Raw genomic sequence first — 27,487 nt, forward strand, 5'->3', positions numbered from 1 at the left:
TGGCAGGCTGTAACTAGTGGGGTACCGTAAGGATCAGTGCTTGGGCCTCAGCTATTCACAATCTACATCAATGATTTGGATGAGGGGACCAAATGTAATATATCCAAGCTTGCCGATGATACAAAGCTAGGTGGGAATGTAAGTTGTGAGGAGGGATATAGACAGACTAAGTGAGTGGGCAAGAACATGGCAAATGGAATATAAGGTGGAGAAATGTGAAATTAATCCACTTTGGTAGGAAAAATAGAAAATCAGAGTATTTTTTAAATGCTGGGAGATTGGGAAATGTTGGTATTCAGAGGGACCTGGGTGTCCTTGTACACGAATCACTGAAAGTTAACATGCAGATACAGCAAGCAATTAGGAAAGCAAATGGTATGTTGGCCTTTATTACAAGAGGATTTGAGTATAAGAGTAAAGACATCTTACTGCAATTATATAGGGCCCTGGTGAGACCACACCTGGAGTATTGTGTACAAGTTTGGTCTCCTTACCTAAGGAAGGATATATACTTGCCATAGAGGGAGTGCAACAAAGGTTCACCAGACTGATTCCTGGGATGGGGGGATTTTCTTATGAGGAGAGATTGAGTAGACTAGGCCTATATTCTCTAGAATTTAGAAGAATGAGGGGTGATCTAATTGAAACATACAAAATTCTTACAGGGCTTGACAGGGTAGATGCAGGGAGGATGTTTCCCCTGGCTGGGGAGTCTGGAACCAGGGGTCACAGTCTCAGAATAAGGGGTCAGCCATTTAGGACTGAGATGAGGAGAAATTTCTTCACTGAGGGTGGTGAATCTTTGGCATTCTCTACCCCAGAGGGCTGTGGAGGCTCAGTCGTTGAGTATATTCAAGACAGAGATCAATAGATTTTTGGATACTAAGGGAATTGAGGGAGGAGTTAGATATATTTCTTAAGGCTAAGGGGATCAAGGGATATGGGGAGAAAGCAGGGACAGGGTACTGAATTTGGATGATCAGCCATGATCTCATTAAATGGCGGAGCAGGCTCGAGGGGCCGAATGGCCTACTCCTGCTCCTAGTTCTTTTGGTCCACCCACATTTCCATGCTGGCAATGAGCTGGAGGGCACTTTGCTGCACATCAGTGGGGCGCTGAATGGCCAAGGCTAGGTTTTGATCTATCCTAGTTAAGGTTGCATTCAGAGTGTGCAAGCCATTGGTGAGGGCAAGCATGTACTCGTTTGACTGCCGCATTTTAGGCTCCCTGCAGGTGGCCACTCTTTCCATGGACGAACACATCATAGCTAAGGCCTGCAACATCATACCACTCACGCTTGAGATGGACTCCTCCATACTCTCTGCAACTGTGCAACTCCCAGCTGGAAATCCTGCCAGAGCCTAATTTTTTCTGCTCCTCCAGAATCATCCTCTTTGTCGACAGCCCCCAAGGTTCAGCATCTGCATCCAGCTGAGCAGAGCTTGGAGCGTCCTGTGCCCTCTGACGAGGACCCTCCACTGCTGTCCCTGTCTCCACCATGTGCTCTTGCTCATGTGTGATCTGTGAGACACCAGGTGACAACAGAACTATCTGCCTTGATGCTCCCACTGACGTGTGTATCTGTGCTGGTGTATGGTGTGCATGCATCCTATGATGGTGCACCCTCAGAGTTAGCGACTTCCTCTTGGGAGTCGTCTTCCTCCTCCGGCTCCACCGCCTGTGGAACACTTGATGGACCTTGGGGGATTAAAGACATGAATTAGAACTGTCATGGTAAGAATGTTTTAAGTTAACATTATGCACATAGTCATATTTCACTGGCTACTGACATCAAGTCAACATTTTTTTTCATTCATTCATGGGATGTGGGCATCGCTGGCAAGGCCAGCATTTATTGCCCATCCCTAGTTGCCGTTGAGAAGGTGGTGGTGAGCCACCTACTTGAACCGCGGCAGTCCTTGTGGTGACAGTGCTCCCACAGTGAGTGTTGTATGCCATGTGGCTGTGTGATATTTAATTCTGTCACCAGGTAGCTGGGAGCGCTCCATCTCTCAGCACCAGGCATGCCGATACTCCGCTTATTTCAAGTGTATCTTCCGCAGCTGTGAGCGTGGCGATGACTGGAGGGTCATCTCCAGTTCTCAGCCTCTCCCTGGCGTTTCGTGGTCTCCTCCTGCAAAGAGGGCAACAAGAGACCTTTGACTGCGAGTCATGGAATGAGTGCAACAGTTGGATGGATAGTATCTGTTGAGGGTGACTATGAGGGAGAGGCATGATATTGCATGAAGTTGAGGGTGAGTGTCAGTGGTGGATGGTCAGATGGGGATGTGAGGAAGTGCATAGACAGAGGGATGGGTGCATCTGCAAGGTAGGTTGGTGTGAGGAATGATGTGCAGGTGTAGGCTTGGGAAGGCAGAGTGAGGGGATTAGGGTGACACGCACATCAGGATGTAGTTGAATTTGCCACCGTACTCGCCTTTCCTGCCCACATGAGGTCAGTAAATCGCTTCCTGCACTGTATCCAGAAGCGTGGCACAACATGCTTGCTGCTAACCTCCTCTGCTATCTCCAGCCATTCCCTCTTCGTCAGCAGGGAATATAATCTTCCTGCGAGCCCTTACACCTCGCAGCCTGAGGTCCAGGGAGGCGTCACTAAAGTGAGGGGCAGCTTTGGAATGTTGAGACTCCATTGTTAGCACCGACCAATCTTTCTCCCACCTCCACAATCCTTCAACTGTCATCTTTGCAGTGTTTCTTTAAATACCTCAGCTGAAATAGACCCATGCGTCGGGTCTAATTGGTCGGGAAACCCGGAAGTCAGATGCAAATGCAGTGGCTGGGTTAAAAAGCCACTGAGACGCGTACTGCAGCTACGTCTGGGTTCCCTGCACATTACCAGGACCCCTGCTCCCAGCGCCTTGCCAGGTAAATATTCCGGCCAATCTGTGTGTATTTGGGGCTTGCGGAATGGAGGTACTCCTCATCAAAGCTGAAAAACTTCGAGCTAGGAGGGAGAAAATTCTCAGTTTTTGTCAAAGTGCTGCACAAACTTTATAAACCTTCTCAAAATAGATCTTTTCATCCAAGCTTTTGATCACCTCCACAAACTCTCCCACAAATGCTCGGCATCAGCTCCTTTTCTCTGAGATGTTTATGTGCGTTCAAGGTGCTGTATAAATGCTATTTTGTTACATGATAGGAAATTGTCTCTTGGATTAGTCATCTGCGTGGGTCGTTTCCATGTGGGAGATTTGACGCAGCTGGTCTCTAGATGGCTGCATTTTAATTAAGAAAGTTGAGAATGTTGTTTGGTGGCGAGGTAATAACCCATGTCATTTTCTTTTAGTAGCCTTTATATATTCAAAGAACCCATTCACCCCTTTCCATTTTGATTAAAGTGTTCAGAAAGGACACCACACTAACCTTTGTCTTAACTTCAGTAGAGTGAACAGATGACATGCTGTGTCACTGTGCCTGTTACACTGATGTGCCTGAAAACCAGGTTGTTCTAATGACGGTAGTCACTGTAGTAACAAAACCATAGAGCATTTGTGGTCATTGTAACAAGGGTTTAGAAGATACCACAGAACTATTTCCAAGAGCACAACCTCTGTCTGATTTAGCCGCCAGCATTATGGAACAATCGAGCAAGTCTCCACTATCTGCAACTTTCAACTCTCCTTCGTTGTGCATGTGGAACACACTCGCATACAGCGTTATTAACTGAAATTCTGTTCCAGATTAACAGGATCGTGCAATGGCATAATAATTCTTCATTTAAATAGAAGTGCTGATGTTAAGAGTGACCATAGGTATGTACTTTTTTGATTCTCCTCGATTAATATTTATTTTATTCCCCAGCCTCCTGAGGACGTCAGTTGTGTTGCTTGGAACAGGCAAGTGCAGCATATTCTGGCTTCAGCTAACCCAAGTGGTCGTGCTGTTGTTTGGGACCTGCGGAAGAATGAACCGATCTTGAAAGTCAGTGACCACACCAACCGAGTAAGTTGATTTTCTGGGAAACGCGTGAAATCTGGGGGAACCTGTGGCATTGTTCAGTTGTAGTAAAGAATTTTAATATGCACTTTATAGTGTTGAAATGGTGCTACCCAACAAGAATAGTGACCAAATCCAAAGACACCCTCTCCCTACCAATGCCTCAGTGCACCTCTGTTGGCTATCCCACCTGTTATGGCCACTGCCAACAAAATATGGTGTTCCTGCAGCATGTAACATTACTATATCAATACGCACAGTTAAACCAACAGGCACATTGAAAAATGCGGTGTGAACAAAATGTATTGCAACTGCACCAACATTTAATCCAGTATAGCATTTGGGAAAAGAAATGGTGGCACAAAACCTCTCGAGCAATGCTGCATGTTCAGATAGGATTTCGCAATCTGTTCTTGCATCGCACCAGCTGCCCCAGGGTCTTAGTCAGAAACAGAAACCTGAGCAAATGTGTGATTATTTCAGTAAGTGTGTGATGGGAGTAATTTTCCAAGTTTGCACTACCGGCGAGGAGCCTCACTCGGCTATGCAAATCCATTATTAACGGATAGAAAATCATCTGTCGCGTACCTGCAATTTCCTGATATGCACGACTGGTGGGCAATTTCAGAAAATCAACCCTGATACACATATACTAATTAGTATCTGCAAGTCGCTTTCTGTTGTTGTGCATGGTAAATAAGAGAATGTGGTCACTCCCTTACCGTGTCTGATGTCCTTATGTTGCTGTTTCTCTCATTCTCCTCTTCTGCTTCTGTCTGTCTCTTCTGCTTCTGTCTGACTTTTTCTTCTTTCCTATCAGGTGGGTGGTTTGACCGGGAAAGGAGCCATCAATGCTTGATTATATCAATTTCATTCTCCGCCAATCCTATTTTCCTATCTCTTCCTCAAAAAAACTTTATATGCTTTCAAAATTCAACAAGAAAAAATCAAATTAGAATGTGAAAAGAAAAAGCCTGTCTCTCTTTCAATCTCCCCCTCTCCCTCGCCCTCATTCATAGGGGCGAGGAATTAGAATCTTTTGTGGTGTATGGAATTAGCATTAACCTTTTCTAATTGTCAACAGAGCACAGGTGAGATAATCTTTTGGCTTCAAGAATAGGCTATTTTAATTTGAAATTGAACTAACATTAACATGAAGTCTCTCTCTCTCTTCCCTTTCTCTCTCCCCTTCTCTCGTGCTCTCTTTCTCCCTCTTCTCTCTCTCTCTCTCTCCCCTTTTCTCTCGCCCGCCACGCCCCCCCCCCCCCCACAATCACTATCTGAAAATGTTTTGTTTTAAATTATCAGTGAATAATGCCACGGGATATCCGCTAGTATCTATGTACTGTTATACATGACTCTTTTGTTCCTGCTGGCAGATGCACTGTTCAGGACTGGCCTGGCACCCTGATGTTGCTACACAGATGGCAGTTGCCTCAGAGGATGACCGAATGCCTGTGATTCAGATGTGGGACCTCAGGTTTGCAACGTCGCCCCTGCGAGTGCTGGAAAACCACACAAGGTAGAGCTAATACCAGAGAAGGACAGGTTTTACTGCCATCAGTAATCCGTTTGTTAACTTGATTTAGTGAGATATTAATTCCATTTCTGAATATCTACAGTTCACGAAATCTTTCCTGGAACTCGGGTGGGCAACAGGGCAGCAATGAAATGTCATCCATTTCTACCCTTAGCTTTTCATGACCTTTTTTCTGCATTGATACTATGATTATTTATATTTCTCAAAATTGTTGTGCACCACATATTTCTCAGTGCGCCAGCATGCCTTCTTCCCTGGGTTTACCATACTGACTTACTTAGGTGGGTAAAAAGTCTAGCATTCATTCTCAGTGCATCACCATAGAATGGCCAGCTACAAAGATTCATCTTTATCATGGAGGGTTGTCTGCTTCCTTGTTCCTCCTCAGTCCATCATTGTTGTCAGATTTTGAAAGTGTCATTTTGGCTCAGTTGGTAATACTCTTGCCTCTGAGTCAAAAGATCATGTGTTCACACCCCACTCCAGGACTTGAGCGCATAATCTAGGCTGACATTTCAGTGCAGTACTGAGAGAATGTCTGTTGTCGGAGGTGCCGCCTTTAGGATGAAATATTAAACGGAATCTCTCGCAGCCTATTAAACTATATGTAAAAGATCCCATAGCACTATTCAAAGAAAAATGGATTTCTCCTGATGTCCTCTACCAAAAACTGATTAATTGATCATTCATCTCGTCCCTGTTTGTGGGACCTTGCTATGCACAAAATGGCTGCTATGTTTACCCACATAACAGCATTTGCTTTTGAATCTTCAGAATTTCTCAACTTCCTTCAGATCATTTCAACACACTACATAGACCTTACAAAAGGACACTAATTGCAATGCTGTTGAAGATTCTTCACTCTCCGTATTAGTTGAGTATCCTGATTGGATTTGGCTGTGCCGCAACCATGGTTAAGTAGCATCCTGACACTCGAGCCTAGACTTTCCAATTGACGTTCCGTTAATGTCAGCGGTAATCCATTTAAAGTAAATTGCTTACTGCTGGCATTAATATAACATCAATTGAAAAATTCAGGCTCCACTTTGTCAACTCGCACGTGAAGGATGGTCATTTGAGTGAGGTACTAGGGGGCTGCTAGCACTGGTATAAGCGTACCCTGGCAAGAGTCAGGATCTTCAGGAGAGATGGGGAGAAAATTGGGAGGAAAAAGTTTACAAGAACCTGAGGCTTTCTTTTAAATCTAAGGAGCAGCATTTCATACTTGATGATATTGTGAATTGAATATGTTCTGCAGAGGAATTTTAGCCATTGCCTGGAGCCTGGCAGATCCAGAGCTACTTCTGAGTTGTGGGAAGGACAACCGCATGCTCTGCTGGAACCCCAACACTGCAGAAGTAAGCCAAATTTAAAAAAAAACACTGTGAACTTTGCACTGGGTTAGGTACAGAGCTGCATGTCACTTTGTATAGGTTGTAAATGTTCCAAAAGTCTTTTCATACAAATGAGGTAAAAATTAAATTTCATTGGTGTCTATTGAGTATCCCAATTTATACCACAATTAAAGTTTCTACAAACATTGGATAGCACCCATTGGACATGACTTTTATGGTGTTGTCCATTGCTCTTGTGGTAAATGACCAGTTAACTTTTGCCATTTTTGTTACTAAGCTAATTATTGACAGAGATTTGGAGAAAAAAAATGGAGAAAACTCAGCTGTGTCCTTTCTCTGCAATGGGTTTCCACAGAGGAGTCTTGTAGGTGAATATAATCATAAAACTACACAAAACATTGGAGGCCAGAATGGGAGTCTTTGAAGAAAATAAGGAAGTAACACCATTTGGCCCATTGAGTGGTCCTTTCACAGACGATATAGAATCTACTGTAACATGGACTCTATCATGCCCATCCAATCACCCGAGAGAAAGTTCTGTGTTAATATTCCCTGATTCCTAAATGATATCAAACCAGTCTCCAGAATCCCCATATCTCCACTGTTCAGCCCCAGTCGATATGCCCCAGACATTTCCCACCTTCACCCTAGCTTACGGAAAACATTGTGTCCCATGGAGAATCCTTTAACCATAGTACATGCTTATCCCTATAATCAACCAATCCTATGGATATGTAGATATTGGTGATGATACTTGCCTGTGGAGTTGCCTTCAGTTTTCATATTGCAAATTTTAATGGTGAATTCAGTATTAAAAGTGTACTGTATGACTTAATTCAAAAAATGTATTATTATTCATCCTAACTATTACTCTGTGTGTTTAATTGTCTTCTTGTTCTTGACTGTGACCAGGTGGTGTATGAGCTACCTACAGCTACACAGTGGTGCTTTGATATTCAGTGGTGCCCCAGGAATCCCGCTGTCCTCTCTGCTGCTGCATTCGATGGCCGTATCAGCATCTACTCCCTCATGGGTGGGAATCTTGATGCACAAAGACAGCGACAGGTTGACAATGTAAGTAAATATTTTATGAAGCTGGTGGTGATTTATCTCTTTGTGTTTTGTCGCTGTTATTGCTGCTGTGGGTTACTTCACGGTGTCTAATAAGATGCTTTTACATAATTTCAGCACTTGTGGTAAAAGTTTGAGTTCAGAAGGAGTGCTAAAATGTACATGGCAAAAATTACAGCACCAAAATCTTGACAACAATGTATTAAAGTGTCACTTATGCTCACCCTTTTGTGTTGGTGAAGAAATCAGCAGATCCATTGGGCAGAGTGTTATACATGGGCAGTGCAGTCAGGTGACAAGAAAATAAATGTAAAATTTATAAGATTATGTAGAGATCGAAGATGTGAGCTCTCGGAAATGTGTTAAGGGGGAGCGGGGCGGAAGAGACAAATTGCTGGGGATACGATTGGGGTGGATGGGACAAGATTCTGGGGATGTGATTGGGGTGATGGGACAAGCTGCTGGGGATGCGATTGGGGTGGATGGGACAAGATTCTGGGGATGTGATTGGGGTGATGGGACAAGCTGCTGGGGATGCGATTGGGGTGGATGGGACAATGAGCTGTTGACGAGGTGGGGGTGCTTTTCGAGGATGCATCAGATATTAATGGCCCAGAAATTCGGGTCGAGGGCTTCCCGTGGGTGCAAGCCCCCGACCTGCACTTAACTTGCGCGCCGGCCGTTGAGCTGTGGGCCCCCGTGGAATTCCGATCCTGGGCCTCCTCCAACTGCCGGCGCGCAATGCTTGTGTATCCCAGGGGCGCAGTTAGTTCGATGCGCTCCCTGGGATCACGTGGGCCATGGGGAGCCAATTGGAGCAGGGAATGCTTCATTCATAAGTTTGACAGGAAGGGCTGTCAAACTTATAAATACTATAAGCCCCAAAACATCACTAAATCTTCAAATAAATTTTTAAAAAATCACATTTTTATAATAAACTATAAATTACATGAAATAACTATTTTAAACAATAATTTAAATTTTTGAAAAAATAATTTTATTTTCTAACGGGGCTAAAAATAAATGTACCTTTAAAGTATTTAAAAATAATAAACCTGTGGAAAAAATGTTTTAATTTAAATTAATTCACCACTTACCTTGTAAAAAGCAGGCCTTACGACTGCTTTTTATATGTGTAACTTCTGGAGACTTACCCTCCTGGGAAAACCTGGAAAAAAAAAGAAAGTTCGATGCGCATGCGCAGCCTCTCCTGCGCGCGTGTTCGACCTCTGAACCCTTTCTTTCAGAGGAACGGAAGTGCCGTTTCCCGTGCATGCAGAAAACCGGCACTTCCATTGGGCCTACGGGTGAGTACCCCATGCGTACTCACCCCATGCGTACTCACCCGTGGAGACCCAAATTTCTGGGCCATTGTTATTAGGGGAACATGAGGACGAGGGGAAAGATTGTCCTCAGGGTCGGTGTTTATTCTTTTTGCTAGCTTGCAAATATGTTGAGATGGTAAGCAAAGATCCTATTTATAGGATGGTATTTAGTTTTTGTATTTTAATTTTGGTGAAAGTTACTGAACTACAGACTGAATTTTCTTTCTCCCCCAATTTTGTCATCTCCTTTTTCCTGAAGTCAGTGACTCCTACTGGGGTGTAGCTCCTTTCTACTCAATGACTGTATTAAAGCAAAGCATGTTGCTGTGATTCACTTCTTTTATTTGTTCTTGGGATGTGGGAAGTATTTATTGCCCACTCTAGTTTCTGAGGGCATTAAGTGTGGGACTGGAGTTACATGTAGGTCAGACTGGGCAGATCCCTCCCTGAGGGACATTATCGAACCAGTTGTTTTTTTTTTAACATTCCAGCAGCTTTCATGGGTAATTTTTCTAATAGCCCACAAATGACCAGATTTATTGAATTGCTGTGGTGAGACTTGAATTCACAACCTCTGGGTTGCTGGTCCAGTACCATAACCAGTAGACTACAGTACCCTCTGTATATTGCTTTAAGAACACAGACTCAAATTGAACATTGGGAGAGCTTCTGCCTTGAAGTCTGCAGCAGATGACAATTTTTGTTGTTGTTCATAGAATCATAGAAATTTACGGCACAGAAGGAGGCCATTCGGCCCATCGTGTCTGTGCCGATAAGTCTAGAACTATTTGTTGAATCTTTCTGCATAACACACCATTCCCCAACTGAAAAGGCGGTCAACCTGCTTTCGAGCTTCCGTTAGCACTCTTCTGAAAGCATTTAGCGTGACTACTCAAATTATATTTGCCGTTCCTCCTATGGGGAAGTACCTGACTTCTGTTGTGTCTTTCCTCAGCTGAGACTAGGAATCTGGTATGCCCAGATGTATTGTACAGGGCAAGCCAGCTTTCTGCCAACCTATACATCTGGGCTGCTCCTCTATGTTGCCATCTGGTGATGTTTATAACTATATCTTTTTAAATGTACAAACGTAGACCATTACGATCTATCTTGTTGGTCTAAAGTTCAAAAATACTATATACTACTTTGTGTCTCATACCTCTCAAGTATCCCTGCTAAATATCTATCGAGTTCCTCCTTCAATTTGCCAACACTATCCACTATTGGTCCTAAACCTGTATTAGAGGGACGACCTATTTTCTAGGGTATCAATGGATCAAGGCTATCAAGGGATATGGCGCACGGGTGGAAAATTGAGTTGAGGTGCAGATCAGCCATGATCTAATTGAAGGTGCTGAATGGCCTACTCCTGTTCCTAATGTTCCCATGTTCTTTCTGGGACTAGACGGTGATTAAGAGATAATGTGCTGGATTTTTTCCCTGGGGTGGTGGTGTGGATGGAGGTGAGCTAGATGACTCCACAATTGAAAAGTGGTGATTGAGCTGTGTATTTTACCCCAGCAATTTGTCTGTCTCTCCTCACCCCCTCCAAAATAACAGATTACTTTGTATCTGAAGGTGGATGAGCTACTGTGGGCATTTTAGGATTATTGAAGTCTTTTGGTAAATTTAAGTTTCAGCTATGATCTTAGTACAAGCATATATCTGAATTCCTAAGTGATGTCTCCTTGCCTCTAAGTGTGCATTTATACCTTTATTTGCTCTGTGACCAATTATCTATGAATACGACGCATTTTTCTTTTTCTGATAGATTTCCTCCTCCTTTGGGAATTTGGATCCATTCGGTACTGGACAAACCCTTCCTCCCTTGCAGCTCCCTCAATCCATAGCACAGCCAAGTGCTGTGCTGCCTCTTAAAAAACCACCCAAGTGGATTCGCCGCCCTGTAGGAGCTACATTTGCTGTAAGTTTTGAAATCTGTGTAATCTACAGTAAAAATAGATAATTTAGAAAATAACACGTTTTATTTTTTAGCTTTTTCCCACTTTCTCCCCTCCTTAGAAGGTGATGACTGAGTATGAATCTACATCTACTGGCCTCACCCAAATGACCATTCTTCACGTGTGAGACTAAGACAATGTGTGTTGACAGGATATTTGACTGCGGGAGCCTTCACAGCAAGGTTGCTCCTGTCATCATCCAGCGTCCACACGCACACTTTACTGCTGTGGTAACTGGATAGCTATTGAAAGCAAGAACCTCGGCTAAATTTATATACCCAGTCCAGGAAGACTGAGGCCATTTGTGGTGTTCTCACCACTCACCCTATTGACATCAACTTTCCACAGACTGCAGATTGAACCTGGGATTCTCCTGCCATGTGTAACTCTGGCACATCCGAGAGTATATTCAGCAGCCATGAAGTAACTTGATGGCATTTTACCTCAGCGTGCAGTTTTATGTTGTATAGTTTCAGCCAATTTGTTGTTTCCGTTTTATTCATTTTCCCCCCTCTTTTTGTTATGATGGCTATGGTTGACAGCCCACCTCCTATCAGCATAGATACAAAATTGGCTAAAGGATAGAAAACTGGGTTGTGGTGCAACAGCAAAATACTGCGGATGCTGAAATCTGAAATAAAAACAGAAAATGCTGGAAATACTCAGCAGGTCAGGCAGCGTCTGACGAAAGGCCATCGACCTTTAACTCTACTTTTTGCTCCACAGATACTGCCTGATCTGAGAGTTTCCAGCATTTTCTGTTTTTATTTTACATTAGAGAGTTGTGAATGACTGTTTGTTTGTTTTTCGGACTGGAGGGAGGTATTCCGTGGCGTTCCCCAAAGTTCAGTACGAGGACCATTGCTGTTTTTGATATACATTAATGATTTGGACTTGGGGGTACAGGGCACAATTTTGAAATTTGCAGATGACACGAAACTTGGAAGTGTAGTAAACAGTGAGGAAGATAGTAATAGATTTCAAGAAGACATAGACAGGCTGGTGGAATGGGCGGACACACGGCAGATGAAATTCAATGCAGAGAAGTGTGAGGTGATGCATTTTGGTAGGAAGAATGAGGAGAGACCGTACACACTAAATGGTACAATTTTAAACGGGGTGCAAGAACTGGGGGTGCTTGTGCACAAATCTTTGAAGGTGGCAGGACAGGTTAACAAAGCAGTTAATAAAGCCTATGGGATCCTGGGCTTTATAAATAGAGGCATAGAGTACAAAAGCCAGGAAGTTATGCTAAACCTGTATAAAACACTAGTTCGGCCCCAACTGGAGTATTGTGTCCAATTCTGGGCACCAGACTTCAGGAAGGACGTGAAGGCTTTGGAGTGGGTACAGAAGAGATTTACTAGAATGGTTTCAGGGTTGAGGGATTACAGTTATGTGGATAGACTAGAGAAGCTGGGGTTGTTCTCCTTGGAGCAGAGAAGCCCCACTATTTAAGAAAGGAGGGAGAGAGAACACAGGGAACTACAGACCAGTTAGCCTGACATCAGTAGTGGGGAAAATGCTAAAATCTATTATTAAGGACGTGGGCACAGGACACTTAGAAAATAATAATAGGATTGGGCAGAGTCAACACGGATTTATGAAAGGGAAATCGTGTTTGACGAATCTGTTAGGTTTTGTGAGGTTGTAACTAGCAGAATAGATGAGGGGGAACCAGTGGATGTGGTGTATTTGGATTTTCAGAAGGCATTCGATAAGGTGCCACACATGAGGTTATTAAACAAAATTAGGGCTCACGGGATTGGGGGTAATGTACTAACATGAATTGAGGATTGGTTAATGGACAGAAAACAGAGAGTAGGAATAAACGGGTCATTTTCGGGTTGGCAGGCTGTAACTAGTGGGGTACCGTAAGGATCAGTGCTTGGGCCTCAGCTATTCATAATCTATATCAATGATTTGGATGAGGGGACCAAACGTAATATATCCAAGTTTGCTGATGATACAAAGCTGGGTGGGAATGTAAGTTGTGAGGAGGATGCAAGGAGGCTTCAAGGGGATATAGACAGGCTAAGTGAGTGGGCAAGAATATGGCAAATGGAATATAATGTGGATAAATGTGAAGTTATCCACTTTGGCCAGAAAAATATAAAAGCCGAGTATTTTTTAAATGGTGAGAGATTGGGAAATTTTGGTGTTCAGAGGGGCTTGGGTATCCTTGTACAAAAATCACAAAGTTAACGTGCAGGTACAGCAAGCCATTGGGAAAGCAAATGGTATGTTGGCCTTTATTACAAGAGGATCTGAGTATAAGAGTAAAGACGTCTTACTGCAATTATATAGGGCTCTGGTGAGACCACACCTGGAGTATTGTGCACAGTTTTGGTCTCCTTACCTAAGGAAGGATATACTTGCCATAGAGGGAGTGCAACAAAGGTTCACTAGACTGATTCCTGGGATGGGGAGATTGTCCTATGAGGACAGATTGAGTAGACTAGGCCTATATTCTCTAGAGTTTAGAAGAATGATGAGTGGTGATCTCATTGAACATACAAAATTCTTACAGGGCTTGACAGGGTAGATGCAGGGAGGATGTTTCCCCTGGCTGAGGGTCACAGTCTCAGAATAAGGGGTTGGACATTTAGGACTGAGATGAGGAGAAATTCAGAGGATGGTGAATCTTTGGAATTCTCTACCCCAGAGGGCTGTGAAGGCTCAGTCGTTGAGTATATTCAAGACAGAGATCCATAGATTTTTGAATATTAAGGGAATCAAGGGATATGGGGATATTGCAGGAAAGTGGAGAATAGGTAGAAGATTAGCCATGTTCTTATTGAATGGCAGAGCAGGCTCGAAGGGCCAAGTGGCCTACTCCTGCTCCTATTTCTTATGTAGAAGGCTAAGAGGAGGTTTGATAGAGGTGTTTAAAATCATGATGAATTTAGATAGCGTAAACAATGAGAAACTGTCTTCAATGATTGATGGGTCGATAACGAGAGGGCACAGATTTAAGGTGATTGGCAAAAGAACCGGGTGACATGAGGAAAAAGTTTTTTAGGCAATGAGTGGTTAGGATTTGGAATGCACTGCCTGATAGGGTGGTGAATACAAATTCAACAGTAGCCTTCAAAAAGGAATTGGATAAATACTTGAAGGAGAAAAAATTGCAGGGTTATGGGGAAAGAGCGAGGGAGTGGGATTAACTGGATTGCTCTTCGAAAGAGCCGGTGCAGACTCAATGGGCCGAATGGCCGCCTTCTGTGCTGTACTATTCTGTGATTCTATGATTTTTATCACTCTCATAGTGTGTTTGAACATTTGTATGCTGGTGCAGTGATTTAAAATAAAATTAAAATTTTTTAGCATTTAGTTTAAATGGATTAATATGACATACTTATATACTTGCCATTACTGTAAATTGAACTTAACCACTGGCCTGTTTTTTTTCTCTCTCTCTCACCGTTGCATATTTGTTTTTTGTGGTTTTGTTTGTCGCCAATTTTCAATGCAAAGTTTGGAGGAAAGCTGGTCACTTTTCAGAACTTGAAGCCCCAACCTCAGCAGCAGCAGCAGCAGGAAGCTCCTTTCCAAGTGTTTGTCAGTCAAGTTGTCACAGAAATGGAGCTCCTGAACCGTTCCAATGAGCTGCAGTCGACTATACATTCGGGAGGCTTCGTGGAGTACTGTCAGTCGAAAGTTAATGCTGCCCAGACAGACTTTGAGAGGAACGTTTGGGGGTTCTTAAAGGTGAGGAGAAATGTAGATAAAGAAAGAATTGTTAGACTGTTGACTTCTTATGTTTGATTTCTGACGTACAGTTATGAAACGTGTTGGGAAGGCTGTTTAACTGCTATTGCATGCAGATTTATAGCTTAAGGTTTCAACTAATTTCCCCAGTCCATGTCTCAACACTTTTTTTGTTGAACCACAAATTGGTGCAATACCTTTGGGAATGCTTTGAACGAACAAGTGTCAACCACAGTAGGTAGCAGTGCGTATATTCCATGGGCTGATTGTCCCCAAATGCCCGGTCAATGGCGAGCAGGCTCTTGCACTGGTGTTGGGGTCAGGTAAGTCAGAGGAAGTTGCCATGGGGATTGAGACTTTCTGGCTGCCAGTGGGGATCTCAAGATCCTGGAGGGGGAGGTGGTGCCTGAAAATGAGAAGATCAGGCCTACCTGTAATTCTTCGCCCCTACATACCTTCCAGTCAGTGAGAGTATGCCACAGGGATGTTGTCTTCTGGTGCCAGGGCACCCAGCAAGTGGCACACGAGGGTAATAAGGTGGGAAGCCAGGATCCCCTCCTTATGTCTCATTATAACTGCTCCAGCTGGTTCAGGCCAGGCTCCACTCCCTCCCCCTGGAAATCACAGAGCAACATTAAAGACAGTGGAAATCTAGGTCTCCACCCCTTTTTCCTAATCTTTACTTCCATGGAACTAAGTGTTCCTCTGGTGCAAGGGCCAGGAAAGTCGGGCCTCCTAAGAAAATGAAGAGGTTATTCTTTAAATCAAACTTGTGGATTCTTTAGGCAATAATCATAACCTCTTGTATCCTGATTTTGCACAAAATAATCAATTTGCACTTTACTTTAAAACTTGGATCATATTTTCCCCTATTGTCTGTCTTCAGTGACCGTATCCATAGAAACATAGAAGATAGGAGCAGGAGTAGGCCATTTGGCCCTTCGAGCCCGCTCCGCCATTCAACGAGATCATGGCTGATCATCCAAACCCTAGCACCCGGTCCCTACACCGACAGCCATCCCACCCAAGCCCTATCCCCGTAACCCCACGTATTTAATCCCCCCTAACACTAAGGGCCAATTTTTTTTATCATGGCCAATCAACCTAACCCGCACATCTTTGGACTATAAGTATAAGTATCCGAGAAAAGACTAGCTGCCCCACATGTCCTCGCCCCCATCCTTTGTCTGATTTCAACAAAAAATGTTTCACCACTAGTCGTCATGCTAAAATCTTCTCCGTCCCTTTATAGGTGATCAGGCAAGCTTCAAGAGGCCTCTTGCCCACTAATTGCTTTCAGACGTAATTTATTCTTGCCTTGCAGAAATGTATCCAAGAGTAGTTTTAGTGTTTGCTTTCTTAACCTCCCTTCACAGCTAAATGATCTAAAATATCCTTTTGTCCTTTCCTTTGGCTCTAATCCTTGTTGTAAGTCTGGCGACCACAGCTGTATAACGTACTTCATGTGTGGTTTCACTGGAGCGTTATCGAGTGCCAGTGTCATTTTCCTCTTTTCCACTATTTTCTCTTTGCTTGCACATTGACCTTTTTTGCTGGGCTGTGGTTCCATTGTCACTGGTTATCCTCCCGTATCTCTTCACTCTTCATGCGTGAGCCTAGAGACTGAGTGTCAGCAGGCTGTTCAACTGCAGAAGCATCACAACCGAACCTGATCCTGATCTCAATTTCCAAACTGTCCAAAGATGTACTTCCCCCAGCAGTCATCGTTTAGCAATAAAGGGCAGGAACCCTGCCCAGTTACCCATTCCTTAACCTAGGGATGCAGAGGGTAATTGTAACACTGCAATGGCCGTCCTGGATGAGGTTGCTTAACTCAAAACAAACCAGGAATCAAACCTATAACCTTCCAGACATGTATGGTTTTGCCGTTCATTTGATCGACCAGCTGAGTCATCAGGGGAGCTTCGATGTGTGTTGTATGGATCCATTTAGGCACATAAATGTTTTATTTACTTCATAATTGCTGCCAAACACCATAATAAAACTTTGAGTGATTGGTTAAGCTTTATACCAGTAAAACATAATGTGCTGCAATTGGAGTGCTTAATACTCGGCCATGCATAAGTATCTGTGACATCGTGCTTATTGTCAGAACCATACCTTCCGAGTTGGAGCCTCCACGTGCACTGTCTGTCAAGGGAAGGTCTGGTCACCTCTGTCTGCAGAAGTGGGCGTCCGGTTACCAACAGATAGGCACTGAGCATTTCTTGTACATCCCAACCTGCCTGACATCCTGGTGGCCCCCTTCTACCCAGCACCTCACATAGGAAGAATTCCATTGGGAAACCCATCGATGGCAGTAATGCTGCTGCAGACAAAATAAATACATTTAAAACAATTGGCACAATGCTTTGAGAACTTAGAGTGCCAGGAAAAAAACAAATATGAAAACTGGGCCAGAAATGGCTTCTAAATTGCTAAAACAATCTCTTTGGCCCTTTTTGCTCCGGCATCTAGCAGCCTGAGACAGCCAGTTATAATAGGGGTTAATTTCATTTGCCATAAACACAGCATTATGGCCAGAAAAAGATGTGGAAGTGTCAGAATGACGCTCTTACATCAGTTAGATAAAATGAAACCGCTTCAAACCCCAGCTTCCTCCACTTGCTATGACCTGCTAGAAATGTGGATCATATCCAAATGGGGTGGAGACTGACATTACAGGTCGTCACCACTTTTTCCTCATCCTTATGCTTCCAAAGCTGGTGCATTGGGATTTGGAAGGTTCGGCCCACCATCTCCCTCACCCCTCACTTCCTTTGATTTGCAGACTGACCTGTGCATTTCCAACATTTTTTGTTTTGAATCCAGCATTTGTGGCCTTTCTTTTGATCTCCACTAATACTTAACATTTTCTGGTTGAATGGAAAGTGTAAATCAGCACAGATACACCAGAGTCAGCTCAGCTGGTATATCTCACAGTGCCGTTATACTGATTTTTCTATCTCCTTTTACACAGGTGAACTTTGAGAAAGATCATCGCAATAAATACTTGGAGCTTTTAGGATACAAGCAAGAAGAACTTGCAGAGAAGGTAGGTAGAAGATTTACTGGTGATATCTGGGTGGTAAAAAGAAAGAAACTGAAATTTATTCATATAATCTGTTGGCGAAAGGATTAATTGATAACAATGTAACTGAGAATATTTTTCTTGGGCTAGCACGGTTTTAACCTCAACATTTGTACATTTCTGCTTTAGATTGCAACAGCGCTACAAAGTGGCGCAGACAAGATTGGGCTTCCATCAGATCAGGTACAGACAATACAAAGCAAACAAAATGTAGCACATATCTCTGCCATCTCAGGCTGTGAAACTGGAAAAATAATTGTCCTGCAATCCTATGCACAAATAAAAGGTTTTTATATGTAAAAAAATATATATTTTCTTAATAAAACGCCATTCTGTCAGTTTGTTTATAGTTTATGTTTACAGTACAGAAGGTGGTAATTTAGCCCACTGTCTGTGCCAGCTTTTTGCTAAAAGAAATCAAAATTAATCCCACTGTCTTGTCTTCCCATAGCCCTGTGTCTTTCTCTGCTTGAAATGTTTATCTATTCTTCCTTTAAAAGTTGCAGTGGTCTTTCACATAATAAGAAATAGGAGCAGGAGTAGGCCATTTGGCCCCTCGAGCCTGCTCCGCCATTCAATAAGATCATGGCTGATCTTCTACCTCATCTCCACTTTCCTGCATTATCCCCCTATCCCTTGATTCCCTTATTATCCAAAAGTCTATCGATCTCTGTCTTGAATATACTCAACGACTGAGCCTCCACAGCCCTCTAGGCTAGAGAATTCCAAAGATTCACCACCCTCTGAGTGAAGAAATTTCTCCTCATCTCAGTCCTAAATGTCTGAGACTGTGACCCCTGGTTCTAGACTCCCCAGCCGGGGGAAACATCCTCCCTGCATCTACCCTGTCGAGCCCTGTAAGAATTTTGTATGTTTCAACCATTACCTGTGGCAAAGTATTCTATCCTGTAACAACTTTCTGCACAAAGAAGTTTTGCCTAAACACTCTCCTCACTCTGTGACAGTTTTAAGTTGATGGACGGAACTTTCAACTTCGGCAGGGGCATAAAATGAGTGATATCGGCTCAGATGCCCATTATACACCCCGCAAACTTTCCTTGCCATTAATCTCAAAAGAAAGGAAAATCTGTCGGGGTGTTTGAGGCGGCTGATCCAATATCGACAACAACTTGCATTTATATCGTGCCTTTTTAATGTAGGAAAACCTCCCAAAGTGCTTCGCAGGAATGTATTCAGACAAAAATTGACTACGAGCTAAAGAAGAAGCTATTAGATGAGGTGATTAAAAGCTTGGTCAGAGGTAGCTTTTAAGAAGCACGTTAAAGGAGGAGAAAGAGGTGGATATTTTTAGGGAGGAATTTCCAGGTCCTATGGCTTAAATAGCTGAAGGCATGACCGCCAATGGTGGGGGAAAGGGAGTCAGCGTATGCAAGATGTCAGAGTTGGAACACAAAAATAGGAAGGAACAAAGCTGTAGACAGATTTGAGCAGGAAAATGTCAATTTTAAATTTGGGCATTGTTGTGATCTCCTTGACTAGTTTCGATCACCTAGATGAGTCGAAGAGAAATTTCCAAGATTCCACCCCCCCCCCCCCCCCCCCCACCAAAAAATTGGCCTGAGTTGTTTTTTAAATCTGATTTTTGGTCTCTCCCAGGAAATCATGTGGTTTTGAGTGGTGTATCGGAAGGATACGCAATTGTGTGGGAAAGGCTCGATAGAACAGAGGGTCTTTATCTGTCCATCATTGCTCGTATATTCGTATGAGCCAGTGTAGGTCAGCAAGCACAGAGTTGATGGGCGAGCAGGAAGTGGTGCAGGTTAGGATTAGTACAGCAACATTTGGGATGAGATCAAATTTATGAAGCATGGAAGATAGATGGTCGACCAGGATAGCATTAGAATGATCGAGTCTGGCGGTAACAGAAGCATGGATGAGGGTTTCAGCAGTAGATGGAATGTTGGATGGGGCCGAGATGGGCGATGTTACAAAGCAGGCAGTAGGCAGTCTTTGTGATGGAGAGGATACGGGTTGGAAGCTCAGCTCAGAGTAGATTAGGATGTTCAGCCTGAGACAGTGGCCAGGGAGCGGGAAGGAATGGAGTTTGAGGCAGAGGCTGAAGACAATGGCTTCTGTCGTCCTAATGTTTAATTGGAGAAAATTGCAGCTCATTCATGACTGTGTGTTGGACAAACAGCCTTGACAGCACAGAGGCAGTGGAGCACCAGCTTTAAGCCTCCGCTGAAGTTGAAAGTTCCGGTGAAAGACTCTTCATCACTGATTTCCCAATCGGAGGAAATAATTTTTCCTTAATTACTCTTATCAAAAGCTTTGATAATGTTAACTCTAGTAGACATAGTCCCAGTTATCTCCAGTCTCTTATAACTATATTTTCTCTTGCCAGGTACCACCTTGGTCAGTCTGTGCTGTACCCACACTGTAGCTTTAATATCCTTTCTATAATAGGGTGCCCAAAACTGCACACAGTACTCTACCTGGGGCCTAACCATTGGCCTGCACAAATTTATCTGGAGGAGAGAGTGGTGGATAGGTTGAGCCACAAAATTCGAGAGGGTAGGACCAAAGTGACTCAAGTTCCTGCCACTGATGGTGATGGGTGATGCACAATAGTCCAGAGTTAGAGGAACAGAGCATTCGGAGGAATATAGGGTTGAAGGAGGTTGTGGAGAAAGGGTGGATGAGACCATGGAGGGATTTGAAGACAAGAACGAGGATTTATACTTCAACGCATTGAAGAACAGGGAACCAATGTAGGTCAGCCAGGACAAGAATGATGTGTAAGCAGGATAGGATACATACAGCAGAATTTTGGACAAACTGGAGTGTTATGGAAGATGGGAGGACAGCATTGGAGCATGTGCGTCTGGAGGGTTTCGGTGGCAGACGGGCTGAGGTAGGGGTGAAGGTGAGCAGTGTTGTGGAGATGGACGCTGATCTCGGGATCGAATAAGATGCTGAGATTGTGAATAATTTGGTTCAGCCTGAGCTGGTGGCTAGGGATGGGAACAGAGTTTTGGTGGAACAGGTGAAATTTATGATTCATCCAGGTCTGGATGTTGGGCAACTCTAACCATACAGAGATAGTCAAGGGAGGTGTTGAAGAGGTAGAACTAGGTGTCATTGCCATACATGTGTTTGTTTACTGCATGTCTGCGTATGATGTCACCGAGGGGAAGCATGCAAATGAGGACGTGGAGGATGCGAAGGATAGACCCTTAAGGGACTCCAGTGGCTCATTGTGGGGGCAGGAAGAGAAGCCATTGTTGGAGATGCTCTGAGTTCTGGAAAGTAGGAATAGAATGGTATTAGACCAGTTCTGTGGAGTTGGACAACAGAAGGGAGTCATTAGAGGAGGATGGCATGGTTGACTGCAATGTTCCCTGTAAGTTCTTTTTTTGGGTGCGCAGCCATTCAAATCTCCACGCATGCACAGTTTTTCCATTGGAAAGCCGGCAAGTGGCCTCCGCAGGACGTCCTGACTACCACACAGCTTAACGGGAACATTGGTTGACTGTATCACTTGGTGCAGAGTAGTTGAGGAAGGTGAGGAGAGATGATGCACACGATAACATTCACAGAGAATGTCATTCATAAGGGCCCTTTCAGTGCTGTGTGATGGGTGGCAGCCAGACTGGAGGGATTTGAACAGGAGTTACAGAAGTGTTGGGCATGGAGCTGGGAGGCAATGACGCCGTCAAAGAACTTAGGCAAGAAAGGTGGAGGGGGGTGGGGGTTGGAGATGGGTGGTATTTAGCAGTGCAAAATGGTCAAGGGTGGGTTTTTTCAGGCGATGGTGATAACGGTGATTTTGAAGGCGAGAGGGACAATGCTTGAGGAGGGAACCATTGACAATATCAGGTAGTACTGGGCAGAAAAAGGGAGTTGTATGAACAGGAGTCGAGTGGGAAGAGAATCAAGGAAGGCGGATGCTCATAGATGTGATAAATGTGGAGAAGGCAGAAGGAATGGGGGAGAAACTTCAGAGAGGCAGGAGTGGGTGCAGGACTGGAGGTGGTGGTGAGCAAGAGAAAGGGAGGAAGCCACAAGTAGCTGTATGATGGTCCCCGATCTTGGAAACAAAGAAATCCATGAGTTCCTTGCACTAGGTGAAGGAGGAGGGGGCATTGAAGATGGATTTAGGGAGGCAGTTGGTCGTAGAAAAAAGGAGCCAAGAGTTATGCTTTCCCTCCAGGATGATTCCGCAATAATGGGCTGTTTTGGCAGAATAGACTGAGGCCCAGTAGACCTTAGTGGTAAAGCCAGATCTAGCGATGGATGGCTAAGCCAGTTGTACACCAAGAGTGCTTATGTTGGCACCTCTCCGACTTGAGGGAATGAAGATGGGCTGTATGTGGGGAAATGGCAGGGGTGGGAGACGGTAATAGTTGAGAAAAATGGTGTTGAAGATGAAAGTAAGCGAGTGTTCAAGCAAAATGACAGCTGCAGCAGTGTAATTGTGAGTTGAAAACCAGAAGCGAGGGATTTGGTAAGTTGAGATGGTGGTTGTAAGCAAATTGGGGTGGGGGGTGCGGTGGAAGTTTTTTTTCCAGGAGCAGATGATGAAAGTAGTGGGACTGGAGGAGAGATGGGAGATGTGGGTGGTAAGGGAGACGAGGAAATGGTCAGAGATAGCTTTGTCCTCCTTGCACTTTACCAAACCCCCTACCTTTGTGCCATCAGCAAATTTGATATCTAGCACACCTGCATTCTTTAACCATGATTTGGGAACAGATGCAAAATATTTTAAAAATATATCTCTGCCATACCTTCAACTTCCCCAACTAGATTCCCCCTTCATCCCTAAGTGGTCCTTCACACTTTTTAATTATACTTTTACTTTTATTATTATACTTATAAAATCCTGTACTATTCTCTGGTATATTATCTGATCGGTTTTTTTTGTATTCCCTGTGTAACTTTCTCATTTTCCTTTTTACTTCCCTACAATACTTTTTATATTCCTCATGTCTTTCTTCAGTATTGTTAGCCCTCATTTTATCACATCATCCTTTTAAGTTTCAGTTTAGTTTTAACCTCTCTTTCACAGAATCACAGAAACCCCACAGTCGGCCCATCGAGCCTGCACCGACACACATCCCACCCGATCCCTGTAACCCCTACATCAACACATATCCCACCCTATCCTGTAACCCCGCGTATTTAATCCCCCTAACACTAAGGGTCAATTTATCATAGCCAATCAACCTAACCCGCACATCTTTGGACTGTGGGAGGAAACCGGAGCACCCGGAGGAAACCCACGCAAATCCATAGAATTCTGTCCTTTGATGCACCCACCCCCTTTTTGCCTTGTAGGAGTATATCTATTTTGTATTATGCATCTCGTATTTGAAGATTTCCCACTGCTGATCCATCAACCTTTTTGCTGGCTTTTCTGCCAAGTTCATTTGAAGCCAATCCCTTCTTATCTCACCAAACTCTACCAGTCCTGCATCCATAACTTTGATTCTTCATTATCCGTTTCTATTTTTATATTGAAACTTCCCTCCTACTCTTAAGTTTTCAGCTTGTGGCCTCTGTTATTTGAACTTTTTTCGTGAAGTTAAGGTTGGTTGCTAGTTGCTGAATTTTTCAATAAATAATGGTGTTTTATAATTATTGCCAGCAGTAAAGAAATGTACTTATTGCACTTAAGGAACACAGCTTGATTTTCAGTGTTATAGTTTCAACAATTAGCAAATGGTCGATAAAATGATGGAATTTTGCAGCACCGGAGGGGATCGTCCATCCGGCCAGCTATGGGCGTGCTGACTCAAAGAGCTGTTCACTTTGTCCAATTCCACTGCACTTTCCCCGCTTCCTTTTAATTTTTCTTTTTCAGATGTTTGTCCACTTTCCCTTTAAAAGCTATTATGGATTCTGTTTCCACCACTGTTGTTGGTAGGGCATCGCACTGCCTTTTTTCTAACCTTTCCCTTCATTCTTTTGTTACCGTAGAATTTATGTTCTCTAGTTACCAACTCACTGAGCAATGGAAATAGTTTTTCCCTATTTACCTTATCAAAGCCCCATATAATTTTGAACACCTCTATCCTATTTCTCTTAACCAGTTTCTCTAGTCTCCGCACTCTATCCCCCTGGATTGTAAACTAGATTTGCTGAAGTAACCATTTTTTTTGATTGTACTAATTACATAAATTAATCATTATTTGATCTGAAAATGTGATTGATTCTGTCTCGCTGATTTGTATTGAATTTTACTACAGTTGTACGAACCATGGGGTAAATATTATTCCACAAGATGGAAAAATCAAAACAAAGTTTATGATCAAACTGGCTAGTTTCTTTTTTAAAGATTAAAATTTGCCACAGTGTGTTCGACGCTGGCCTTTCAACTTTGCATCATGAGTTTAAATCCAAACTGGACTGAATGGAGTTGAGGTGCAGATCAGCCATGATCTAAATGAATGGCGGAATAGGCTCAAGGGGCCGAGCGGCCTACTCCTGTTCCGACGGATGAAAGTCTGTTCTTGTTGGCTGTAAAAGTTCTAATGTGAAATCAATTTGAGCAATCTCAATCTAATTCCAAATGAGCACAGGTCTGCAGCATAAAACGGTTCATCATTTGGCACTAATTGGCAGTTTCATTCCGAGAGATCACTCATGGCTGGTGTGGAAAATGGAGAAGCATCACATTAGTGCAGTTGGGGATGTTCCCCTGAGGTTGGGGCTGGGGAGCATGTTGCAGCAGAGCAGAGAGAGTTGTATTCTGCTGTACCTAAACTGGGAGTATCAGATGCAGGTACTGCCTGCCCAAAATTTAAATGTTCCAATCCCCACCACAACATCCTTCACCTTTGAGTAAAAAATAAATAAATTATTATTTTGTGTAGTATATGGTAGATTCCTGTTAACAGTCAGATGGGCAACTGCAGAAGTGTTTTATATTCCATTAACTACTACGGTGCTATAGCATTAGAATAAGAATGCACCTCAACCGCATTCTGTTAAGTTTAGGTGGATAATTTGTCTTAAACCAGGGTGTGTCCACATTTTAACCTGTGATGTAAATAAAAAGCACAGATGACGAATAAATGGCCCAGAAATTCGGGTCGGGGGCTTCCCACGGGTGCAAGCCCCCGACCTGCACTTACCTACTGCGCCGGCCGTTGAGCTGTGGGCCCCCGTGGGATTCCGATCCTGGGCCTCCTCCAACTGCCAGCGCACAGTGCTTGCATATCCCAGGGGCACAGTTAGTTCGATGCGTCCCCTGGGATCACGTGGGCCATGGAGAGCCAATGGCAGCAGGGAATGCTTCATTCATAAGTTTGACAGGTCAAACCTATAAATACTATAAGCCCCAAAAATCACTAAATCTTCAAATAAAAAAATAAAAAATCACATTTTTAAAATAAACTATAAATGACATGAAATAACTTTTTTTCAAAAATGTAAATTGTTGTTTAAATTAATTACATTTTCTAATGGGGCTAAAAATAAACTTACCTTTCTTTAAAGTATTTAAAAATAATAAACCTGTGGAAAAAATGTTTTAATTTTAATTAATTCACCACTTACCTTGTAAAAAGCAGGCCTTGCGACTGCTTTTTATATGCCTAACTTCTGGAGACTTACCCTCCCGGGAAAACCTGCAAAAAAACGTAAGTTCGATGCGCACGCGCAGCCCCTCCTGCGCACGCGTTCGACCTCTGAACCCCTTCTTTCAGGGGAACGGAAGTGCCGGTTTCCCGCGCATGCGCAGTGCATGCACGAAACCGGCACTTCCATTGGGCTTACGGGTGAGTACCCCGTGCGTACTCACCCGTGGAAACCCGAATTTCTGGGCCATTAGTTTGCCTCACTGGTGATAAAGACTACTAAATAGAGGCTGCTTAATACTCCATCCTTTTGAGTACTTTATTTAATCTGTGTGTGTGTGAGATATTTAGTTGAGGCAGTGCATTTCTGTATTACCCAATTCTGAAGTGAGCCCCTGCATTTGTATAAATATTGATCATTATGAGCAATAGAACTGAAGTGACCTCCAGTCTAAAGAGGGAGCCTTGCCATCAGCTCAGTTTTTAAAATGATGACTTCTTTATCCATTTGTCCTTTTTTTAAAATACTATTGTTGATGACTTTGGGAGAGTTACAGAGCCGAATGATGTGAGGAAGCAGATTATCAGATACAGTTGACACTGAATTTCCCTATGGTTCACGACTGATTCGGCATTAATGATAATTAGGCTGCTTTGCCATTGAGCTCAATAACTCCGCAAAGCCAGTACCCCCAATAGTGTCACTCATCACTCATTTAACCGAAATATTCAAAAATTCAAAGAAATAGATGGTGCAAAATAAAAGGATGTTAACTTTAATTTTTAGAAGGGGTCTTGATGATTTAGATCACTTACACCTAACAATGCTTGAGTTTGGAGACCATATTATTTACCTGATCTAACTGCAAATGTGCAGTTCTGTTTTTTTAAAGAAACATTTTTATCGTTTTTGAATTTTTTTTATACTCATGAAGGTAATGAATGTTATTGTTGAGCAATTGAATACTTTCAAGCACCATTATCAGCACCGAGTACTCTCTGGTTGGGTAAAACATGAGTTGCAGAATAAAGCTCCCTCCACTCTGCCTAAATAGTGTGTTTCAGTTTTGGAATAGCCAGCACTGCACCAGTGGGATGATTGTTTGCCACATCAGTCACCTTGTGGCCCTTCTGAGAGCAATTACCAACATAGTGCCAGATTATAGAACATGGGTCCACACCTCCTAGGAACAGGGTTAAGGCTAAAACACATTTTGTGTCGGACCGTTAACAGTCAGCAGAGGGAGGTGACTTGATCGCTTCAGTCTGGGCTCAGATCCCAGTTTGCTAACTCACTCACATTTTTATTTTATAATCTATTTAATTTTTTAAAAAGTCTTTGGAGCCATTGGCAGTGGTGAGTGGAATGTATCTTACCACCATTACCTGACGACTCAGGAAAGGTTTATAAAGAACGCAGTGTTTCACTGGTCTTGCACATAGACCTTATGGTATTATGACTTCTATCACTTGTGGAATAAGTTTACCCCATTGTCGACCCTGACATTGTTATCTTCTGGCTTTGCTTGTGTTTCCTACTCTTCCTTATGGTGTTGTCATCTAACCCTTCCACTTTAAGGCTCCCAGTGACTCTGAGCAGACAGCAGAGTGTGCTGAAGACAGCCCTGCTACAGAAGATCAGTTCCTGGGGGAGGTATTAGATAATCCCTTTTTTTTTACTGTAGTTTATCTGTGTGCAATGTGGATAACACTTTGTGCTGGTAGTACTTGCACTCGTTCAGAAACCAGTGTTTTATGTTGCAAATTCCACAGTTAGCGATTGATCAGAGTGTTGAATGTTCTTGTTTAGCAATCATACAGAACAACAATTTTTTTTTCAAAAGGGATTTTCTCCCCTTCTTCCCTGAAGGTGCTGACTCCTTGCTCGGGTACAGTCGCCCTCCATTAACTTGCGTTAATGGCCTTTACTGCGA

General features: G+C 43.3%; 1 protein-coding gene across 8 annotated transcripts in view; it reads left to right on the top strand.

Annotated features, from left to right (window-relative positions):
• The window catches only part of sec31a (SEC31 homolog A, COPII coat complex component), a 138,667-nt gene that overhangs the window by 40,876 nt on the left and 70,304 nt on the right, over nt 1-27,487 (top strand). For 7 of the 8 annotated variants that reach the window (XM_085964844.1, XM_085964890.1, XM_085964880.1 and 4 more), the window contains exons 6-14: nt 3,824-3,964; nt 5,338-5,480; nt 6,757-6,856; nt 7,766-7,927; nt 11,021-11,173; nt 14,688-14,921; nt 17,902-17,976; nt 18,142-18,195; nt 27,133-27,207. In XM_085964844.1, the coding sequence (XP_085820970.1) occupies nt 3,824-3,964; nt 5,338-5,480; nt 6,757-6,856; nt 7,766-7,927; nt 11,021-11,173; nt 14,688-14,921; nt 17,902-17,976; nt 18,142-18,195; nt 27,133-27,207 (1,137 nt within the window). The remainder of the gene's footprint in view (nt 1-3,823; nt 3,965-5,337; nt 5,481-6,756; nt 6,857-7,765; nt 7,928-11,020; nt 11,174-14,687; nt 14,922-17,901; nt 17,977-18,141; nt 18,196-27,132; nt 27,208-27,487) is intronic. The other variant, XM_085964871.1, reaches the window with a different exon arrangement.

The sequence above is a fragment of the Somniosus microcephalus genome, chromosome 2, assembly GCF_052327205.1.
Source record: "Somniosus microcephalus isolate GS21.2 chromosome 2, FLI_Smic_1.0, whole genome shotgun sequence".
Classification (NCBI taxonomy): domain Eukaryota; kingdom Metazoa; phylum Chordata; class Chondrichthyes; order Squaliformes; family Somniosidae; genus Somniosus; species Somniosus microcephalus.